Source organism: Enhydra lutris, unplaced genomic scaffold (genome assembly GCF_002288905.1).
Source record: "Enhydra lutris kenyoni isolate GAN:26980312 unplaced genomic scaffold, ASM228890v2 scaffoldscaffold4, whole genome shotgun sequence".
Lineage (NCBI taxonomy): Eukaryota > Metazoa > Chordata > Mammalia > Carnivora > Mustelidae > Enhydra > Enhydra lutris.
In genome coordinates, this window is record NW_019154088.1 from 57,929,873 (window position 1) to 57,948,014 (window position 18,142).

An 18,142-nucleotide genomic window follows, 5' to 3' on the forward strand; every position below is an offset into this window, starting at 1 on the left:
TACATAATGGAGAGACATCAGATAACAAAACTGGTGATGTCTTTATTTTCATGGAAGTCATGGGGGAGAAGAGAGGAACAGAAATGTTTTGAAGAAAATTGCTTAAGGTAGGACAATGAAGAAGAGTTTAGGATGAAGTGACCATGGAGCTGACACTTCAGTGGGGAGAGGAGCCAGCCAGGAAAACACCAGGGGCTGGAGGGTTCTAGACAGAAGGAACAACAAAGGCAAAGAACTCAAAGGGAAGAACCATCTTAGCTTGTTGGAGAAACTGAAAGTGCCAGCGAGCTGATATGAGGAAAGTAGTACAAATAATTGAAAGGGTGTTTGGTTTGGGTTGTTGGTGCTGATAAAGGCATTAGAACATTATAATATAAACTAGTTCTGTTTTGTTTGAATTACATATACTACTGCGGGTGTCTCTTCAAAACTAGGACACTTTTGGAAGTTCTCAGCTGCAAGTACGCCTTCTCTGGGATGGGGCTTAGCTCTTTGTGTTTTAGTAACAGAGATGAGACTAAGCATATTTTCTGTCATCATTGTCAAATGTCCTGTTCCCAGTTACAAGCACGTGTCCCCAACACAGCAAATCAGTAGGGCCGCCCTTCTCAACTAAAGGTCTTATTATGTCAGGAGTGTCCTGATGGTTCCTCCTGAGTTCCAGCTATGTATTTCTACTTGCCCACATAAGCTTTCTTTTCCTGTTTTATTCCTTTGGACTCAAATTTGTGTTTCAAAAAATGCTTTAAAATCTTTCTGTCTGGATTGGGCCTGTATTATCCAGACTAATCATTCATGTTCTTCTATGTTCTTCTATTTCTCTGGGTTATCAATCTCTGTATTCTTGTGAGCCCCACATGAGACTCATGGCTCTTGTTTGCTCCCAGTTAACAGCTTTGGTGATGATGAAGAGCCATGCACATCTTCTGACAGTGATGAAGAGGTGACCAAACAATTTGAGATTTCTGTGTCCCGGTCCCAGAGTTTCCATTCAGAAGCATCTGAGAAAGGAAAGCAGGTGGGATTGGAGCAGAAATCAAAATTCAGCCACCTGCTCTCTACCCATGAGGAGGATAACACAGAAGTATCTGCCTGTGAAGGTATTCTTTGCATGAAACCCTTTCTTTATCTAGAGCAGGGATGGACAATGATAAGAACACCTGTGAGTCAATCATTATACTTGTATCTGAGAGCCCAGAGAGGAAAAGAAAATGGGGCAAGAACTAGAGGCTGGAACAGGGTAAAGGGTTTTTTCAAACCTAACAGAGGGGTGTCATATAGGGAACTGGGAGAAGGAATGGATAAGAAGTACCAAAATCTTGACCCCTGATTTGTGGGACCCCCCTCCTTCCTTAGAGCTTACCATTTTGTATATTTTGAACACTAATGGCTAGAATTAGCATGGTATTTATTAAGCTTTATAAAATCTTAATCTCCTCTGATAGATATAAACATTTCACATAGCTGTTTGCTGACATTGAGATTCTGTGCCTTTTCTCTCACTTGGAATCAGAGTCTATTTTCTATCTATCTGTATAACCTCAGACAATTTTTGAAATCTTTCTTTTAATAGTTCATATTATTAAAGCCACAGGCATGTTTTACCTTTCAAATAAAAACATGTATTATAGTAATATTGAATAACCCTTTTCAAACAGCACATACCCTGAACATCTGCCCTCATTCCCTGTAGTTTCTGGCCACCCCCACCACTATCCCCATCCTCTGCCCCACAGGAGAATTGCTTGCTGAGCAAGAGCAAGGTCTTCTGCCATTTTCCAGCATCTTCAGACTGAATACCTTCCCCAGTGATACAGTACTCTGAGGTAGAGTAAACCTAGCTTGTGGCTCATTATGGTAGGTGGGTCTTGTTAAGAGTCCTCCCTCCACACCACTCACACAAAATAACCTGGAAAAAGAACAGTAAATTATTTCTTAGTGCTTTCCCCAGTGAAGGTCAGGCATCTCTCTGACTCTTTTATGCCTGGAACCCTAGTAAGCACAGGATATTGAAACAGGGAAGAGTCTGTGAATCATATTAGGTAGAAAGCTAGAAGAAATGTCACACTGCCCGCTTTCGTGACCTGGTCTAAATGACCTGAGCTCTCTAATCTTTTTCTTCTTTCCCTTGGATACATGGTCAGTCAAACCAAGATGGGCATAGTTGTAGTCTTCCATAGTTTCTATTATGGAACTCTTCTCCCATAGTTGTAGTCTTTCCATTGTTTGCAACACTTAGCAATAGATAGAGAAAAAGGAGAGTCCGAGATTGAGAGAAGATAACAGAGAAGAAATGTCTGGCTCGACAAGGTGAATGAGGCAGTCCAAAAAAGAATAAAATAAAAATTTAAAGGAGGAGGATATCCAGAGGGAACCTTATTTATTTGTCAGCAGAAACATAACAATTTGCACTCTGTCGTGTAATTGTACTTATTGATACGGGCCAACATAGCATATTTTATTGCTGTTCCTATTAACCCAAGGTAAATGACCACCATATTGTATCAGTAGCTACTGACCTCTGCTATTCACTCACCACTCTCCTGTTTTTTCTTTCACTGGTGTTCCATGATAGTGTTCCTCCCTCTCCACTGCAAGGGCAAATGATTGCTAATGAAAGTTAATGGCGGTTGATTCCCCAGGAGCAGTTCCGTGCATTCTAAAGCTAATGGCCCCATTTCCCCAAAGCCCAAATGTCTAGTTTCTGATTTATACAAATGGCCCATGTTCTGAGAGTTCTGATAACAATTCTAACCCTCACCCCTTCTGGAATTAGCAATAACTTTATTCATAACTGGCGATTCTGAAAAACTTGACAGAGAGTGACAGGAAAAATCACATTTCTTTCTCTATTGGAGGGGGCAAAAAGCACATTGCACTGGATAAATTACCTATAGATTTTGAAGAAAATCAGCAAGATTTTTATAGGAGAGGATAACTGTGTGCTAAATTTTAGGTTATCAAATGCCATGAAAATGTTAATGTCATTTTTATTGCATGATATTTTTTGTTCTGTGTCATTTCTTTTTGTTCATCTTTAGGTTTATGAATTTGTTTTCAGCAGTAAAGAATAAGGAAGAGATTAAGCATGCACCCCAGAGAGGAATTGTGAGGGATTTTTGCCGGTCCTCCATCTACTTAGTCTTTTTTTTCCCACTCTACCTTAAATATGATTTTCTAAGAAAAAATTTAATTGTAGACAATTCTTCCACTTTCAAAATGCTTTCAAAATGTTGGAACAGTGAAAGTAAAGGTCCAAATCCAAGTAAAATCTGAACCATGAGTGAGTTATTGGCAGGTTATCTCATGTTTCATCAAGTGGGATCCTTCATTCTAGATGGAGTGGGGTTATTAGAACCAAGCGAACGCTACCTTCATATCCCTGGCCAGTTCTCTCGTCGCATTTGTCTGATGTAGCATAGCTGTGCATTAACTGTCTCTGCATCCCCAGGAATGCCAAAGAGGGTTTGTGTTAAGTGATCCAGATTAGAGGCTGCATATCAGGTCTTTAGGTCTGAAAAGTGGGCTGGAGAAGAATAGTCCACGTATCAGGGCATTTATCTATTTGTTTGTTTGTTTGTTTAATTGGTTTTGAACAGAGCCTTATTTTTGCTTATGAAATCTGTAGTTCTTAGAATGTTTCACAAAAACTAGACGTTGCAATCCTGATATCATTGAAAACAGTTCAGCTATCCCGGGAAATCTGTGCTCAGTTTTGTTTGGAATGGGGTATCAGTTAGGATTTTATATATATGAAGGTGACATTGAGGTGCCTGGCTGGCTCAGTTGGTAGAGCATTCAACTCCTGATCTTGGGGTCATGAGTTTGAACTCCAAGTAAACTTCTTTGTGTCCAGGGATGCCTCAAGTCTCCTCTTAAGGCTTTCAGTGAACTAATTACGTAGGATAATCTCCTTTACTTGAAGTCAAATGCTTAAGGGCCTTAGTCACATCTACAAAATACCTCACAGTGTTTCCTCAATTAGTGTTTGATTGATTAATTGAGGCTTATAGCTTGGCCAAGCTGACACATAAAACTGACTATTGTAGATGGTGGGCAAAAGTATTTGTATGTAGGTGGTGGTGGGAGAAGTGTTTGGGAGTGTAAAATAAAGTAACCGGATAATAGCGTTATACCATGTCAAAGTGGGATATGGACTAAAAAGTGCTAAAATCTTTCTGTTAAAATAAATATGGTTTGTATGATGTAACCATGGCCTATAATTTCTAAGAAGCTAGGATACATTACTCTGACAACAGACAATTACTTTTCTGTATGTGTTTAAGGTGACACGATCTTCTTTAACTTATAGGATGGGAAGATTGCCTTATGTAATGGTGAATCCCCTTTCTTTTCCTCTGCCTCGTGACTTATACCCCAGCTTTGCTTTTCTAATTCATTCCTTGCTTGTCTGTCAAGGAAAATGGTTTGTTACATTAATATAGTTCTTATGTTTTTCAGTTATGAATAGCTTTTCAAGGCTTAATGTAGCTTTTGAAAATTCCCTTATTACTGATCTAGGTATTATCACCATAGGAGTTAAAGTCATGAGACAATTTTATGGGGGTAATTTCTTGGCAAAGTTAGATTTTGTGCTGAAATCCTGCTGGGTGCTGCACACGTTGATGGATGACCCACTGTTTAATAGGACATTTTAGTGTTCATGGATATGAGGAATGGATGTGCTAATTAGAGCCTTAGAAGAAAATTCTGCTTTATGTTGTAGGGTTTTGCATATGGAATATCCCTTGTTCTATTGTTTTCTGTGGACTTTTTAAAGTATGTTTGCCAAATAACTGAATGTGTGAATGTAAAAATGTCATGGTGTCCTATGAAAGTGTTTCCAAGGGGCCTGAACTGAATTATTAAGAATTACAAGGCAGTAAGGGGAACTTCTCAGTGGTTTGCCATGGTTTTGGAAAAATCCCAAATTAGGAGTCTGAAGTTGTGCTCTGAGTACCAATCTGCCTAAATATGTTTTTGTGTAGTCTGCATAGGGTGATAATGTATTTTTTAAGATTGCGTGTTTACTGCAGGTAGGTAATAAACTGCTGGTAAACCACTGTTGCCACTACTCCGTAGAGATGCACACCCGGCTGCTTCAGAAATTTGTTAACCTGCCTAGCCTTGAAAGTTATGGGGAGAGTTTCACGAAACCCATTGGTGGATAAAGACTAGGAAGCATAGATATGTGGCCAGGGAGCTTATGTTTTGGCTGAGGCTTTAAGACCAACAGTAGAAACACTTGCTACCATACAGTATAAATAAGAGCTGAATTCATGATCTATACTTTGTCATCCCACTCACTTGTCCTGTCTGTATCTCTAATTTCTCTTATCCTGGAGATGAAAGAGAGAACACGTCCTCGGCTACTTTCTGGATGTGGGAGGAAAGTCAGGGAGAAAGCTATTGCTTGGGAAGACCCTGCCCATTTTCCTTTACTGTCTGAGGATAACTTAGACTGGAAAGGAGAGGAAGGAGATGCATAGGTAAGGGAGGGCTGATAGGGAAGGTAGAATAACACTAAAGTCAGAGAAAAATACTGAGTCCAAGAAGTGAGGGTAGATTCAAGAGCTGTTGGGCTTTGGCTGGACAAGAAGGAGAGGGCAGGAGTGGGGGTTTGAGGACCACAATGGACAGAAATACACAACTAGTGTTTTCATGACCCCATGAGACCACAGGTGATAGTAACATGGAGGCAGTAGAAAATGGGGTTTACTGGGTTGGATGAGGCCAGTTTGGGTCAGACAAGCAAGCAAGGCCAATATTTACGGAAAACCTAGTGACTGCTAGGAGGCTCTTGTTTCATGTGTTTACAATGATTCTCTAATGGCTTTTATCCTCATTTTATCAATAAGGAAACAAAGGTTTGGACAGTTCAAATATTGTGTAAATTTATTTTCCTTTTTTTTTCAGTTTTTTTTAATAATTTTTTTAAATTTATTTTCAGCATAACAGTATTCATTGTTTTTGTACCATACCCAGTGCTCCATGCAATCCGTACCCTCTCTAATACCCACCACCTGGTTCCCCCAACCTCTCACCCCCCCACCTCTTCAAACCCTTCAGATTGTTTTTCAGAGTCCATAGTCTCTCATTGTTCACCTCCCCTTCCAATTTCCCCCAACTCCCTTCTCCTCTCTAACTCCCCTTGTCCTCCATGCTATTTGTTATGCTCCACAAAAAAGTGAAAGCATATGATAATTGACTCTCTCTGCTTAAATTCTTAATGCAGAGCTAGGATTTAAATCCAGATCATCTGAATCCAAGTCCAGTGTTCCTTCCATGGATCAAGTAGAGAACTTTTTACTTGAAAGAACCACTGAAGCCTTTCAAGGAGAGGATAAGATAGTGAAAGTGGAAGAGAGAAAGAAAAATAGTCGAGTCAGGACACAATATGATCTCCGTAGATTGTTGTTCTTGCTTTCTAGATCTATCCCCAAGGTCTTGTGGCCATTAGTTCCAACAAAGTGCTAATGTGTTTATTTTATCCTTTTAACATTAGGACACATCCTTCAATACTCATATCACTAGAAAGCATTAAACCTTTTTATACCACATGTAATGAACTAATGGTCTTTTTGGTTATATAGACCTAGTTTATCCACCACGTGGATGCAATTATGTTTCTGCAGGTGTTATTTGATGGGTTTTGCTTTTGAGGTCTTGATTTATGTTGTTGCTGTCATTTGTTGTTGTTGCTTGATTTATGTTGTTGAGTCAATTTCTCCAGGTAAAAAGGTAGAAAGTAATAGTACATTTGAATTAGTTTCCTTATTGCAAATTTAGATTTGGATGGACCCAGCCAGCTGAATTATTCTGAGAATCTGTCCTACAGTGAAGATGATCCCGTTTCTGCCCATTCCCAGTCCCCATGTGAGGTGGGGAACACCGGGCACCATGGTGCATCTCCTCAAGAGACCAAAGTGCCTCACAGCCTCAGTCGCCAGTCTACAGAAGGCAGCTTGGAATTGGAGACAGCCTTTAATAACCGGGGGTTTGAAGACTCCTATGCTACAGACAGCTCCTCCATGTGGAGCCCAGAGGCAAGTTACTTGTTTTCCGTTCTTTCCTTCGCTTGAGCGTTGTGTGCTCTCTGGTGAGTTCTTGCTTTCCTCTTGCTCCCCATGCCTCAAGAAAAAAAAAAATTTCCCTGAAAAGGGTACATCACCTTGAAAGACAAAGGCCTAAAGAGCCTTTATTCAAAATAAATTTTTTTTTCAGATGACCACATCACAGCCCCCATGTGTACCAATAAAAGGGGGTATACAATAAAAGAATCACAAATACATTTCTATCAAAATGGGGGGAAAAAGAGTGGTGGTGGAATGGACCCAGCAACAATTATACTTCTTGTTTATATAAAAGTTTTTAGTTCTTCAGGGAAGATTGGTTTAGTTCCTTCATGGTTTCAATTAAGTGGAGTCTATTTTTATTTGCCCCAAATCTTGAGTTACAGTTACTTGAATAAAAGAATTATTTGAAAATTAAAATACAATGGCCCTCCCAGTGAAACAATGCAAGATATTATGATGAAGATCTTGCCGTAAATTTGTTGGATTTGAATTGATTTCAAGATCTAGGAGATGGCATTAGTTTGTGATGACCCTCTGGCCATTGACATTGGTTTCTGGAGTAAATCTCTGATAAAAGATGCCCCAGGGCATCTGGGTGGCTCAGTCATTAGGCATCTGCCTTCAGCCCTAGTCATGGCCCCCGGGTCCTGGGATCAGCCCCTCACTGGGCTCCCTGCTCTGACAGGAGCCTGTTTCTCTGTCTCCCACTCTCTCTGCTTGTGTTCCCTCTCTCACTGTGTCTCTCTGTCAAATAACTATATAAAATCTAAAAAAAAAAAAAAAAAAGATGTTCTTTCTAAATTTATTTCTTATTTGAAACTTATTCCAGAATATGCCTAATAGCACAGAGGTATGATTGGAGGTGATTCTTAGAGACACTATCATTTATTGAGCAATTACAATGTGCCAGGCACTGTGATAAAGATTTGCAAACACTATGTTATCTAACAGGCATTTTTGGTTATTCTTTATTAGCTAGGTCTCTTTATTGTGACTCTGTGACATTAGGAGATGTCAAATAATAATGTCTAATGCCTACTTGGAAATTAATTTTGATGAAATATGTAATAAATGAATATAAAATATTAATATAATTTGTGGGGCAATAGGAAAGAGAAAAGTGAATGGAGAAAAGTGAAAGGATTTTGTTAGCATCAGGCTGCCTGGGAAAATAAACAGGTAGAATCTCTTATTAGGACCTAGGCTGTCATATATTCCAAATGCTCCTCAAGGAGAAGAAAAAATAATCACAGAAAGTCATGTTCCAAAACCTTACTGCTAATGCATTAGGATGCGTAGAGAGAGCAGAAGGAGGTGTACACATGTGGGCGGGTGTCTGTGTGCCATGTGTTGGTGTTACCACTGAGGACAAGAAACAGTAACTCGGATACGTGGCTTGTCGAGAGCAGCCCTGCATATAGAGACACCCAAAGCTATTAACCTTATAAGTTGTTGGGTTTTTTTTTTAAATTCTGCTTCCCAGTTGGTTTACTGCTAAGAAGTCCTATCAAATCCCACACAACAACATTTAACATTTAAAAATATTCCTTTTGGCTCTCTCACCACAAAAACAAAACAAAAGCTGTTACCTGCCTCTTGATACTCTGTCCCCTTGATACTCTGTCCCCTTGTTCCCTTAGGCTTGGGATTGCTTTCTTCAGGTAACCTCCCATCTGCCTGACTCACGGAGCTTTCATAGAAGACTTTGTGTTGAGAGCACTAAATGTTCCCAGACTCCAAAAATACCCAGACATCTCTGTGTGCTCCATTCAACCTCCTATCTATTTTGAGACAAAAACTGTAATTTGGTGCTCCTACGGTAGAACCTCAGATGCAGCTTGGAGGCACTTCCTGTAACTGCCTGCCTTGCAGGCTTAGCTTGCCTTTTAAGAATTGATTGATTTGCCTCTTGGCTGTATTAAGAACCCTGTCTTCCCCTGTGCATCTGGCATGGGAACATATCACAGGTCTGTTTACGTGGAGCCATACAGATGACATCAACACTATCTCACTGAAACACAAAGGCTTTCAACCTGATAGAAAAATCTTTAAACCTACTAGGGTTTTGACTGTGCGGCACAAGTGTTCCTATCTTAAAGAACAATCCGGATATTGAAACTAAAAGAATCATTTATTTCCTCTCAAAAGGAAACCAGCCAGGCAGTGTGCCTACTGGTTAGGCTGATGGATTTTTGAACACTGCTCTTCTCTGCCCGAAAAGGCCATCGACTTTTTCCTGCAGACCCAAGGCTTGGCAGGGCAGACATTGGGAGGACGGCTGGTGATTTTCATCACGCAGGAGGCAGGCGTCCCACATTTCATCTCTGCTTTCTACTGATTAACCGGTCGGCCTTGAGAAGTTAATTAAAATCTGCCAAATGGGGATAAAAATGAAAAGATTTTTTTACCTTGCAGGAAGGTCAAATGGATTAGTGGTATTAACAGTACCCGCATAAGGAGAGCCTGGTGATAGGTAACGTGTGTTGGAATAATTAATTGCTGTGAAAATACCAGCCTTCCCAAATCTGTGTTTCAGAGCAACCCAGGAAGGGGCCACAGAGCCCAGCTTCCCTGTGCTACAGTTTGCATCAGCCCTGTCCAGAACCTGGCGATGGCCTACAGCTCTGTCTTCTGCAGGGTTCTGAGGAGAGTCGTTTAAGAGACCTCCAAAGGACTTCCTTAGACCTGCAGATGGAGTGAGCCTTTGTCTGAATAGATAGCCTGACGGATGAGTGGAGAGAGACTCACTGAACTTAATATGTTTACCTTGCCTTGAAGTTGCTGACAAAACAGGAAACTGTTAACTATCATTAAGAGCAGGGACTTAAAAGGATGTGAAATTCAAAGTAGTATGTATTTCCGTCTTTCATCTTACTCCCGCCTCACCCCGCGTATTTACTCCAAATATAAATAGCTATGGGAAGAGCCTCAGGGAGAAGAAGGGAGACATCGTGGTTCAGCATAAGGTTTGGAATTTTGAGCATTAATGCTGGTAAATCCTGCATTGTCCTGGTGGGAGTGAGTTTCTAAATCTTAAGTTTCCTCCCCCATAAAATGAAGATATTTAAAATTCCTACCTCATTAGGTTAATGAGAATATTTTCAAAGATAATAATTCTTAGCTGGATTTCCCAAAAAGCAGAGCCTACTGTGTCAGGATATTCAATCCCTGGGAAGAAGAGTGAGGGATAAGGGGAGAGTGAGACAGGGAAGAAGGGAGAGCCACATGGGAATGTGTAATCAAGTCGGCCACCACAAAGTGTGACTCATGGCTTGATCTTGTGGGACCATGCCACAAGAAGCTGTATTAACTGATCTCGGGACACCTGTCTAAGGGGAGACAAGTTTACTGCATGAGGCAGTAACCTTACACACACGCTAGAATTTATATACATGAATGCCAGCCAGAATTCTGTAACTTTCCAAGCCTTAACATCAACAGAGAGGTCTGTGGTGAGAGTTGAGAGCAAGCAGTTGAGACCTCCATGGGCTGTTAACAGGCCAAAGCTACTTAGAGCCCGACAGGCTGTGCCTGTAGAGGGAGACGTAATAAAAGGTGAGGCCAAGAAGGTCTAAAGTGAGTAACAGTGGGCTTTTGCGGTATATAAAAAGTTTAGTATGGTATCTGGCACAAGAGAGGGCTTTGTGGATGTTGGCCATCATTACTTTTGATCCAGCAAGCAATATAGAGATGATCAAGAGGAGGCTAAAATAGAGGGGAGTTTTAACAGAAGACTGTGACTTGATTTCTGAGCTAGCCTAACTCCTTGGAGACTTGCTTCTAATATTATATCTACACTAGTCAGTTGTATTCAGAAGTCTCTATAGCAACCACTTTTATCACTTGAAACTAAGTACCTCTGAATAGAAACACTCTCTCATGAATGCATGCTGAGGAAAGAATCTAAGGAGCTTCCCCTATTTTGCAAGAAGCCTAAATTTTCTCGGTAGACTAATGTGAATTTTAAAAAGAGAAGGCATTTATTCCATGTCTCCCGTGTGTCAAGTCCTTTCATTTTCATAACAACCCTGTAAGTAGTTTTCATCCCTGTTTTACTGTTGAAGAAAACCGAGAGAGGAAAGGATTAGATAATTTGTTCAATGCCATGGAGGAGGAAGTGGTAGACGTTGGGTCCCTGAGGATGTCTCACTCCAGAGAACCGTGCACTTTCACCTCAGCTCTGCAGGGAAAGTCTTGTTGATGAATGCGCATTTTTGAGGCACTTTATTATATATTTTAAAGTTAGTCTTTAGGGACGCCTGGGTGGCTCTGTTGGTTAAGCCACTGCCTTCAGCTCGGGTCATGATCCCAGGGTCCTGGGATTGAGTCCCACATTGGGCTCCTTGCTCAGCGGGGAGCCTGCTTCTCTTGCTGCCTCCACCTGCCACTCTGCCTGCTTGTGTGTTTTCTCTTTCTCTCTGACAAATACATAAATTAATTAAATCTTTTTTTTTTAAAGCAGGCAACCTCCTTTAAAAACAATAAAGTAGTCTTTAAATCAGCAAAGTCTGGTGTTCAGTTACATAAATGAGAATGGATTCCGATTTACAACAAGAATCAGGTCATAGTTTTGTTATGAGGAAGTATCATATTTTCATAGAAAAAAATCAAATTATGTTGACATTCTTTTTTTTTTTTTTTAAAGATTTTACTTATTTATTTGACAGAGAGAGATCACAAGTAGACGGAGAGGCAGGCAGAGAGAGAGAGAGAGGGAAGCAGGCACCCTGCTGAGCAGAGAGCCCGATGTGGGACTCGATCCCAGGACCCTGAGATCATGACCCGAGCCGAAGGCAGCAGCTTAATCCACTGAGCCACCCAGGTGCCCCTATGTTGACATTCTTTATAGTTTGTTGGAGAGTACTCCACTCTTGTAATGCAGGTCATCTCAGCTTTTTCAGTGAGGTCATCAGATCTGAGTGGCTATGGGTGAATTGTTGTCTAAGGGTGCTATTTTATAATGAGGGGCCCATGTTTGAAAACAGGTAGCATCAGTCCATGGATGGGAGTAGGTATTGATGGAGTCTGGTCTGTGCCAGGTCTTTTTCCATATCTCATAAAACCTCACCACTGCACTCCATCAAGTAGGCATCTTAATGCTCAGTTTGCAGCTAGAGCACAGAGAGAGTGGCCTATTTGGCCAGAACCAAGAAGATAGTGTATGGTAGAGTTATGATTCCAGCCCATGGGTTCTGTTTCCGCATCCAGTGTTGCTCTTTGCTAAGTGACTGCTACAAGTGTCCTCCTAAAACCTTGGTACTCAAAGTGTGGTTTGTGGCCAGCTGTGACACCCTCATGACCTGAGAAATGAGGAGTCTCAGGCCTCACCCCAGTCCTCCAGAATCAGAAACTGTGAGTGACTCAAGTCCACATAAATGTTCAAGAAGTTCTACCCTAAACATTTTCTCCCATGTAGCTTGAAAATCTACTGAAGGATCACCTGTCTGTGAGCTGCATTAGGATTCTTTTTTTTTTTTTTAAGATTTTATTCATTTATTTGACAGATAGAGATCATAAGTAGGCAGACAGGCAGGCAGAGAGAGAGGAGGAAGCAGGCTCCCTGCTGAGCAGAGAGCCTGATGCGGGGCTCGATCCCAGGACCCTGAGATCATGACCTGAGCCGAAGGCAGAGGCTTAATCCACTGAGCCACCCAGGTGCCCCTGCATTAGGATTCTTATCTGCATGAAGTCCTGGCCCTTGGAGCACAGGCCCAGACTTAACCATTTCTCCTGGGAACTGCAGAAAAAGTTATTTCTTGGCAGTTGCATTGTTGACTAATTTTAGACTTAGTATCTCAGTTTCAATGATAGTGGTCAGTTGTACTTTTGGAGAGTCGGTGTATATGAAAACACTTTGTAAATTATAAAAGTTTTCTTTCTTCATTCCAGAAACATTCATGAAGGCTCACCATATGCCAGAAGCTGTGCGCCTAAAAAATTTGCAGTCCAAGGGAGACAGAGACCAGTAAACAGACCCTTCTGATGTATAGGGATATGTGGTAGTGGTCAAAGATTAGAGGGTTCTGAAGGAGCATAGAGGGGCACCATCTCACCAAAGGGTTGGACATTACCATCTCCATTCCTAATCTCTTCCTCTATCTGCAACAGGAACAGGATGGGGCCAATTTTCAGGTGCCAACGGGGGTCTTGGAGCCCATCTCAAAATGTGGTGACCTGGATGTCATCTTTGAATATAGAGCTTCCAGCCAGAAGTTCACAGTGACCATTGTGAGAGCACAGGGTCTCCCAGACAAGGACCGAAGTGGTGTCAACTCCTGGCAAGTTCACGTTGTGCTGCTGCCCAGTAAGAAGCAGAGGGGCAGGACAAGCATACAGAGAGGCCCCAACCCTATCTTCAAGGAGAAGGTCACCTTCACCAAGCTGGAGCCCAGAGATGTGGCTGCCTGCGCTATCCGCTTCCGTCTGTATGCTGCCCGCAAGATGACCCGTGAGAGAATGATGGGAGAGAAGCTATTCCATCTCAGCCACCTGCACCCAGAAGGGGAAATGAAAGTGACTCTGGTTCTGGAGCCAAGAAGTAATATCAGTGTGAGTATGTTAAATGGTGCTGCTAATGATGCGGGTATGTTCAAGGATCTGGAATTGTCAGCCCTTGATTTAGTACATTCAGCCTGTGAATTCAAACACCTTAATTTAATTTTCCATTTGGCTCTCCTCATCTTTATAAGCCATGATTTGCACTTCATGGTACAGTGGTTTTTTCCTTCATGCCCATCTTCCCTATAAGCCGATGGATGTATTCCCAGTCCATTTCTGGAAATGACAGCAAGGGTAGGGGGAAGGTTTAGCCTGCTGATTAAATGACCTATGGTCTGACTCCCTCCCTCGTGCCCCATGCTTACTATGCATTATGATGAACATCAGAGATGGGACTTCCAAGGGGAGCTCCTTAATGTGTGTGTCTGAGTAGGCTACAGCTGCAGCCCTGATCTCCAGCCACTCCTCAGACCTTCCATTTATATGATTGGGCTCCTTCCATGTGCCTTATTCTCTGAATCCCTGCTGGGGTTTTGAGGAAGGACAGCACATCTTCTATGTCTCCAAGATGGACAACTCACTATTGCTGGGGGTTAAATGTCATTACGTAGGAGGGCCTCCTTTTTTAAAAACCATGTGAAAAGATCAGGTGGCTATCTTGGGCTGCTGGGCCAATCAGTCGTCCATTCAAACACATTTACTCAGTGCCTGCTATGTCATGTACTGTGCAGGCAGAGGGCATGTAGGAAAGAACAAAAAGGGTGAAACACCTCTGCCCTTAAGAGCTAACAGCCTGGTGGAGAAAGGGATGTGAGAGCAAACCAGGGTTTGCAAGGGAGAGAGAGGAATAGAGCCTGCTGTTGGTTTAGAAGGGTCAGAGCACGTGTCTCTAAAGTGGTAATAAAACACAGAAATCCATGAATCAAGGGATCAAGACTGTAGTATGTGGATAAGCAAGGATTCCAGGAGGAGAGAATGGCACATGTAGGCATCGAGAAGTAGGAAGGAGCTTGTCCTGTTTCAGGCAAGGAAAGGAGCCAGGAAGTAGTTATGGAATGTAGTTATGGGAGACCCCACCACTTAAATTTTAAATAGATATCTCAAAATTAATATCTCCAGACTTGCCTCCCCAAATCTATTCTACCTGCAGCATTTCCAACTTGGCTAAAGGCAATTTCATCCTTTTAGTTGTTTAGGTCAACCTGAAATCCTATTGGCTCTATCTTCAAAGTCGAACCAGAACCTAACTCTGCTGGATTACTGAAATGGCCTCCTACTGGTCTTCCTGCTTTTGCCTTTGCCCCTTATAAACTACTCCCAACACAGACACCCATATGAACCTTTTAGGGGCTCCTGGGTGACTCAGTCCATTAAGTGTCTGACTCCTGATTTTGGATCAGGTCATGATCTCAGGGTCCTGGGATGGAGCCCCATGTCGGCTCTGAGCTTGATGAAGAGTCTGCATAGGATTCTCTCTCCCCCTCTGCCCCTCTTCCACTTGTGTTCTCTACCTCTCTTCAAAGTAAATAAATAAAATCTTTAAAAAGCTCAAAACAAAAACACAAGCCAGGTCATGTCTCATTTCTGCTTCAATCCCTCTATTTTCTTAAGCTCTGAGTAAAGTACACCTGAAATCATGGAAAATAGAAGCCAGAGGAGGTCAGAAGGAACACTGCATTATTAAGGTATGGGAGTAGGTAGGATCACACTCCCATTTCTGCATGCCAGGCCCTGTCCTGGAGGTATGAAGTTGGGGCGGGAAATGAACCAGTGTGAAAGAACTTCGAAGGTAAAAAATTCTTCATCAGTTATCTGTTGATCATGATTATATGCCAGGCATTGGGCTTTGCACTGAACAGAGTGATTTATAGGGATTCAAAATGTAATGTGGGAGGCAGGCTCTGTAGTGATAGGTACCTTGGTAGATGCTTCTGCGGAAACAGAGGGAAAGGCTGATCCTTACCCCAAACCAAGCAAATATGTCACTACTGGGCGGTCATCACCTAAACCCTAGGGCCTATATGGCACCTATCCATATCAGCTCTCCCTATACTTTACATATTCTTGAAGGCCCAGGGCTCTACCCTAGCTGGGTAAACAGGATTTTCTCCTACAGATGTGAAGAATATTTAATACCTTTTAGTGTGTTTTTTTGTGGGGTTTTTTTTTTAAAGATTTTATTTATTTTTTAGAGGGAAAAAAAGAGAGCATAAGCAGAGGGGAGTGGCAGGCAGGAGGAGAAGCAGGCTCCCTGCTAAGCAGGGAGACTGACACGGGGCTTGATCCTAGGACCCTGGGATCATGACCTGAGCTGGAGGCAGGTGCTTCACCAACTAAGCCACCCAGATGTCCCTTTGTGGGATTTTTGATAACAAGCTTTAGGAAGTGATTTCAGATGTTGAGGCAACCGTTTGAGCTAAGTCTGATGCACTTGTTTCTGGTGGAGGAGGTGGTGGTTTGGGGAGTCTGGCTGTCTTATCCCACAGGGCCAATGCCCACTGTGCTTCTTGAGTGAGAGTCAACCTCCTGACTTACTTTGCTCTCCTCCTCCCAATGTGTCTGCTGTAGAAAGGTGGGCACTTTGGAGAAGCCAGTGTGTGGGAATAAACAGGACAGAAAGCGCTGACTCTCTCCTAGGCTCACCTGGTGCCTGCAAGGTCTCTGAGATCCACAGTCCATGCATGGATTTATTTAATTTTATTATTTTATTTTTTTACCAAACACTTGTAAAAGTGTTCGTTTTCAATATAATTCATTTCCTCGGGGTGGGGGGGATGTAGCATCTGGCCTATTCCTGACAACCCTAGGAAGCAGAACTAGGGCCCAGATATTCTGTGTGGTGGTAGGTGGTCACGGCTGCTTCTCTTCTAGCAAAGACAGAGGGCCTCCTGTGTTGCTGCATTCATCAAGAAGCTGCAGAGAACAGAAACAAAACTCGTGCCTAGAGTGGATGGGTTCCGTAGAAACACTCAAGCACAAATGACACAGGAGGGAACTTGGGTCTATATTAAATGTATTATGAGCTCTTCCTGTATGAGGGGGTTTGATTTACACGAGTAATAATATCTTTGTCCATTTTGTCTTTAGAGAGGAAATGTTGAATGGAGACAGCTCTCGAGGCAAGTGTGTCAGCGAATAATGCAGGGCATCTCACCCGTGACCGCACTCCCCAGGCCCATTATCATTCACACCAAGTGCGCCGTTAGTAATCTTTGGCAACGGTTGGGACCGGGCCACAATTTCAGCACACATAATACCGGCTTTCTGTACGAGAGCAGTACAGCGTGGACCAATGGATTCTTTGTTGTTCTCCCCCTCCAGAGTGGAGAGTCTCCGCTCAGCCCATCTGCACTTTCTCACAGTGATACTGCTTCCTCCACGCAGTCGCTTTCTCATGGAGGGGCCCCGGAGCTGCTGGTGGGGCTGGCCTACAACGCCACAACGGGGCGATTATCCGTGGAAATGATCAAAGGCAGCCATTTCCGAAACCTCGCTGTTAATAGAGCGCCTGGTAAGTGCGTGTCTGTAGCCCCAGCTCTGGGCCTTCCAGAGGCAAGCCGAAGGCTGTGTTGGCTTTGGTCTTCATTCTTGAACTTTCTTCAAGACATGATCTCGGTATGACTTAGCCATGTTTTTACAAAGCTATACCTCAGAGTATCTTAAATGCCCTTTTATCTCATTAGCTTGATGGCTTCTCCAATATCTGGATATAGCTCCATGCAAAATATGCTGCCCTCTACATGCATATGGGTAAAGGGAAAAGACGGCTGTCTCCTCAGCAGCACGATGTGTGTGGGCAATTAAAATCTGCTAAGAGGTTCCAGGCCTGCAAATACCTTTAAAGAGTCAGAGCGTAGGGTTTGGAGTGAGGCACATCTGGGGCCAAAGTCCAGCTCTACCCACTTACCCATTAGCTTTGCTCTGATCCAGTACAATTCAGCTCTCTATTAGGAATCTCAGTAGATTCACCTGGAACAAAGGGATGTTCATAATACTTTCCTTATTGGTTTGTCTGTGGGGGGTGGGTTAAATAAAATGATTTCTATAAAGCATTTAGCCTAATGGCTAACACACAGTGAGCATATGAAAAATGTTAGTGGTTATGGTGCTGACAGAGGAGGTGCTGGAAGAGGATCTAGGGCAATATGAGCCTGACTTAGCAGGAGAGGTAGCACTTTGGAGATCACCACTGGAAGGAGGGCCTCGAGGCCCTCCTGTAGCAGCAGTCCTGGGTCCAGAAAGCCAGAATAAAAATGCTGCTGCTGGAAACAGCCACAATTGCCTATCAGGACCCAAGAAGTTAGATACTGGGCATTGGACTAATGCTGCAAAAATTAACTTGGCTTTAATGATTGTCAGAAAAAAAAAAAAAAAAGCTTAAGAGGGGCTAGGAAGATGGTTTCTGCCTCCCTTCTGCCTTCTGGGTCTCTTGCAAGTACATACAACCAAAGGCACCTAATTCTTATCTGGAATTCTAGCTGCAAGAGAGTCTGAAAAATGTTGTTTGATTTCCAGCCTTTCAAGTCCAGAAAGTAAACTAGAAAGGGTAGCATGGAGGGCAAGTGAGC

General features: G+C 42.5%; 1 protein-coding gene across 1 annotated transcript in view; it reads left to right on the forward strand.

Moving 5' to 3' along the window:
- Positions 1 to 18,142, forward strand: part of LOC111140616 (synaptotagmin 16) — a 101,528-nt gene that overhangs the window by 67,905 nt on the left and 15,481 nt on the right. The window contains exons 2-5 of the mRNA XM_022492810.1: positions 888 to 1,100; positions 6,790 to 7,046; positions 13,185 to 13,625; positions 16,896 to 17,085. Coding sequence (XP_022348518.1) covers positions 888 to 1,100; positions 6,790 to 7,046; positions 13,185 to 13,625; positions 16,896 to 17,085 — 1,101 coding nt within the window. The remainder of the gene's footprint in view (positions 1 to 887; positions 1,101 to 6,789; positions 7,047 to 13,184; positions 13,626 to 16,895; positions 17,086 to 18,142) is intronic.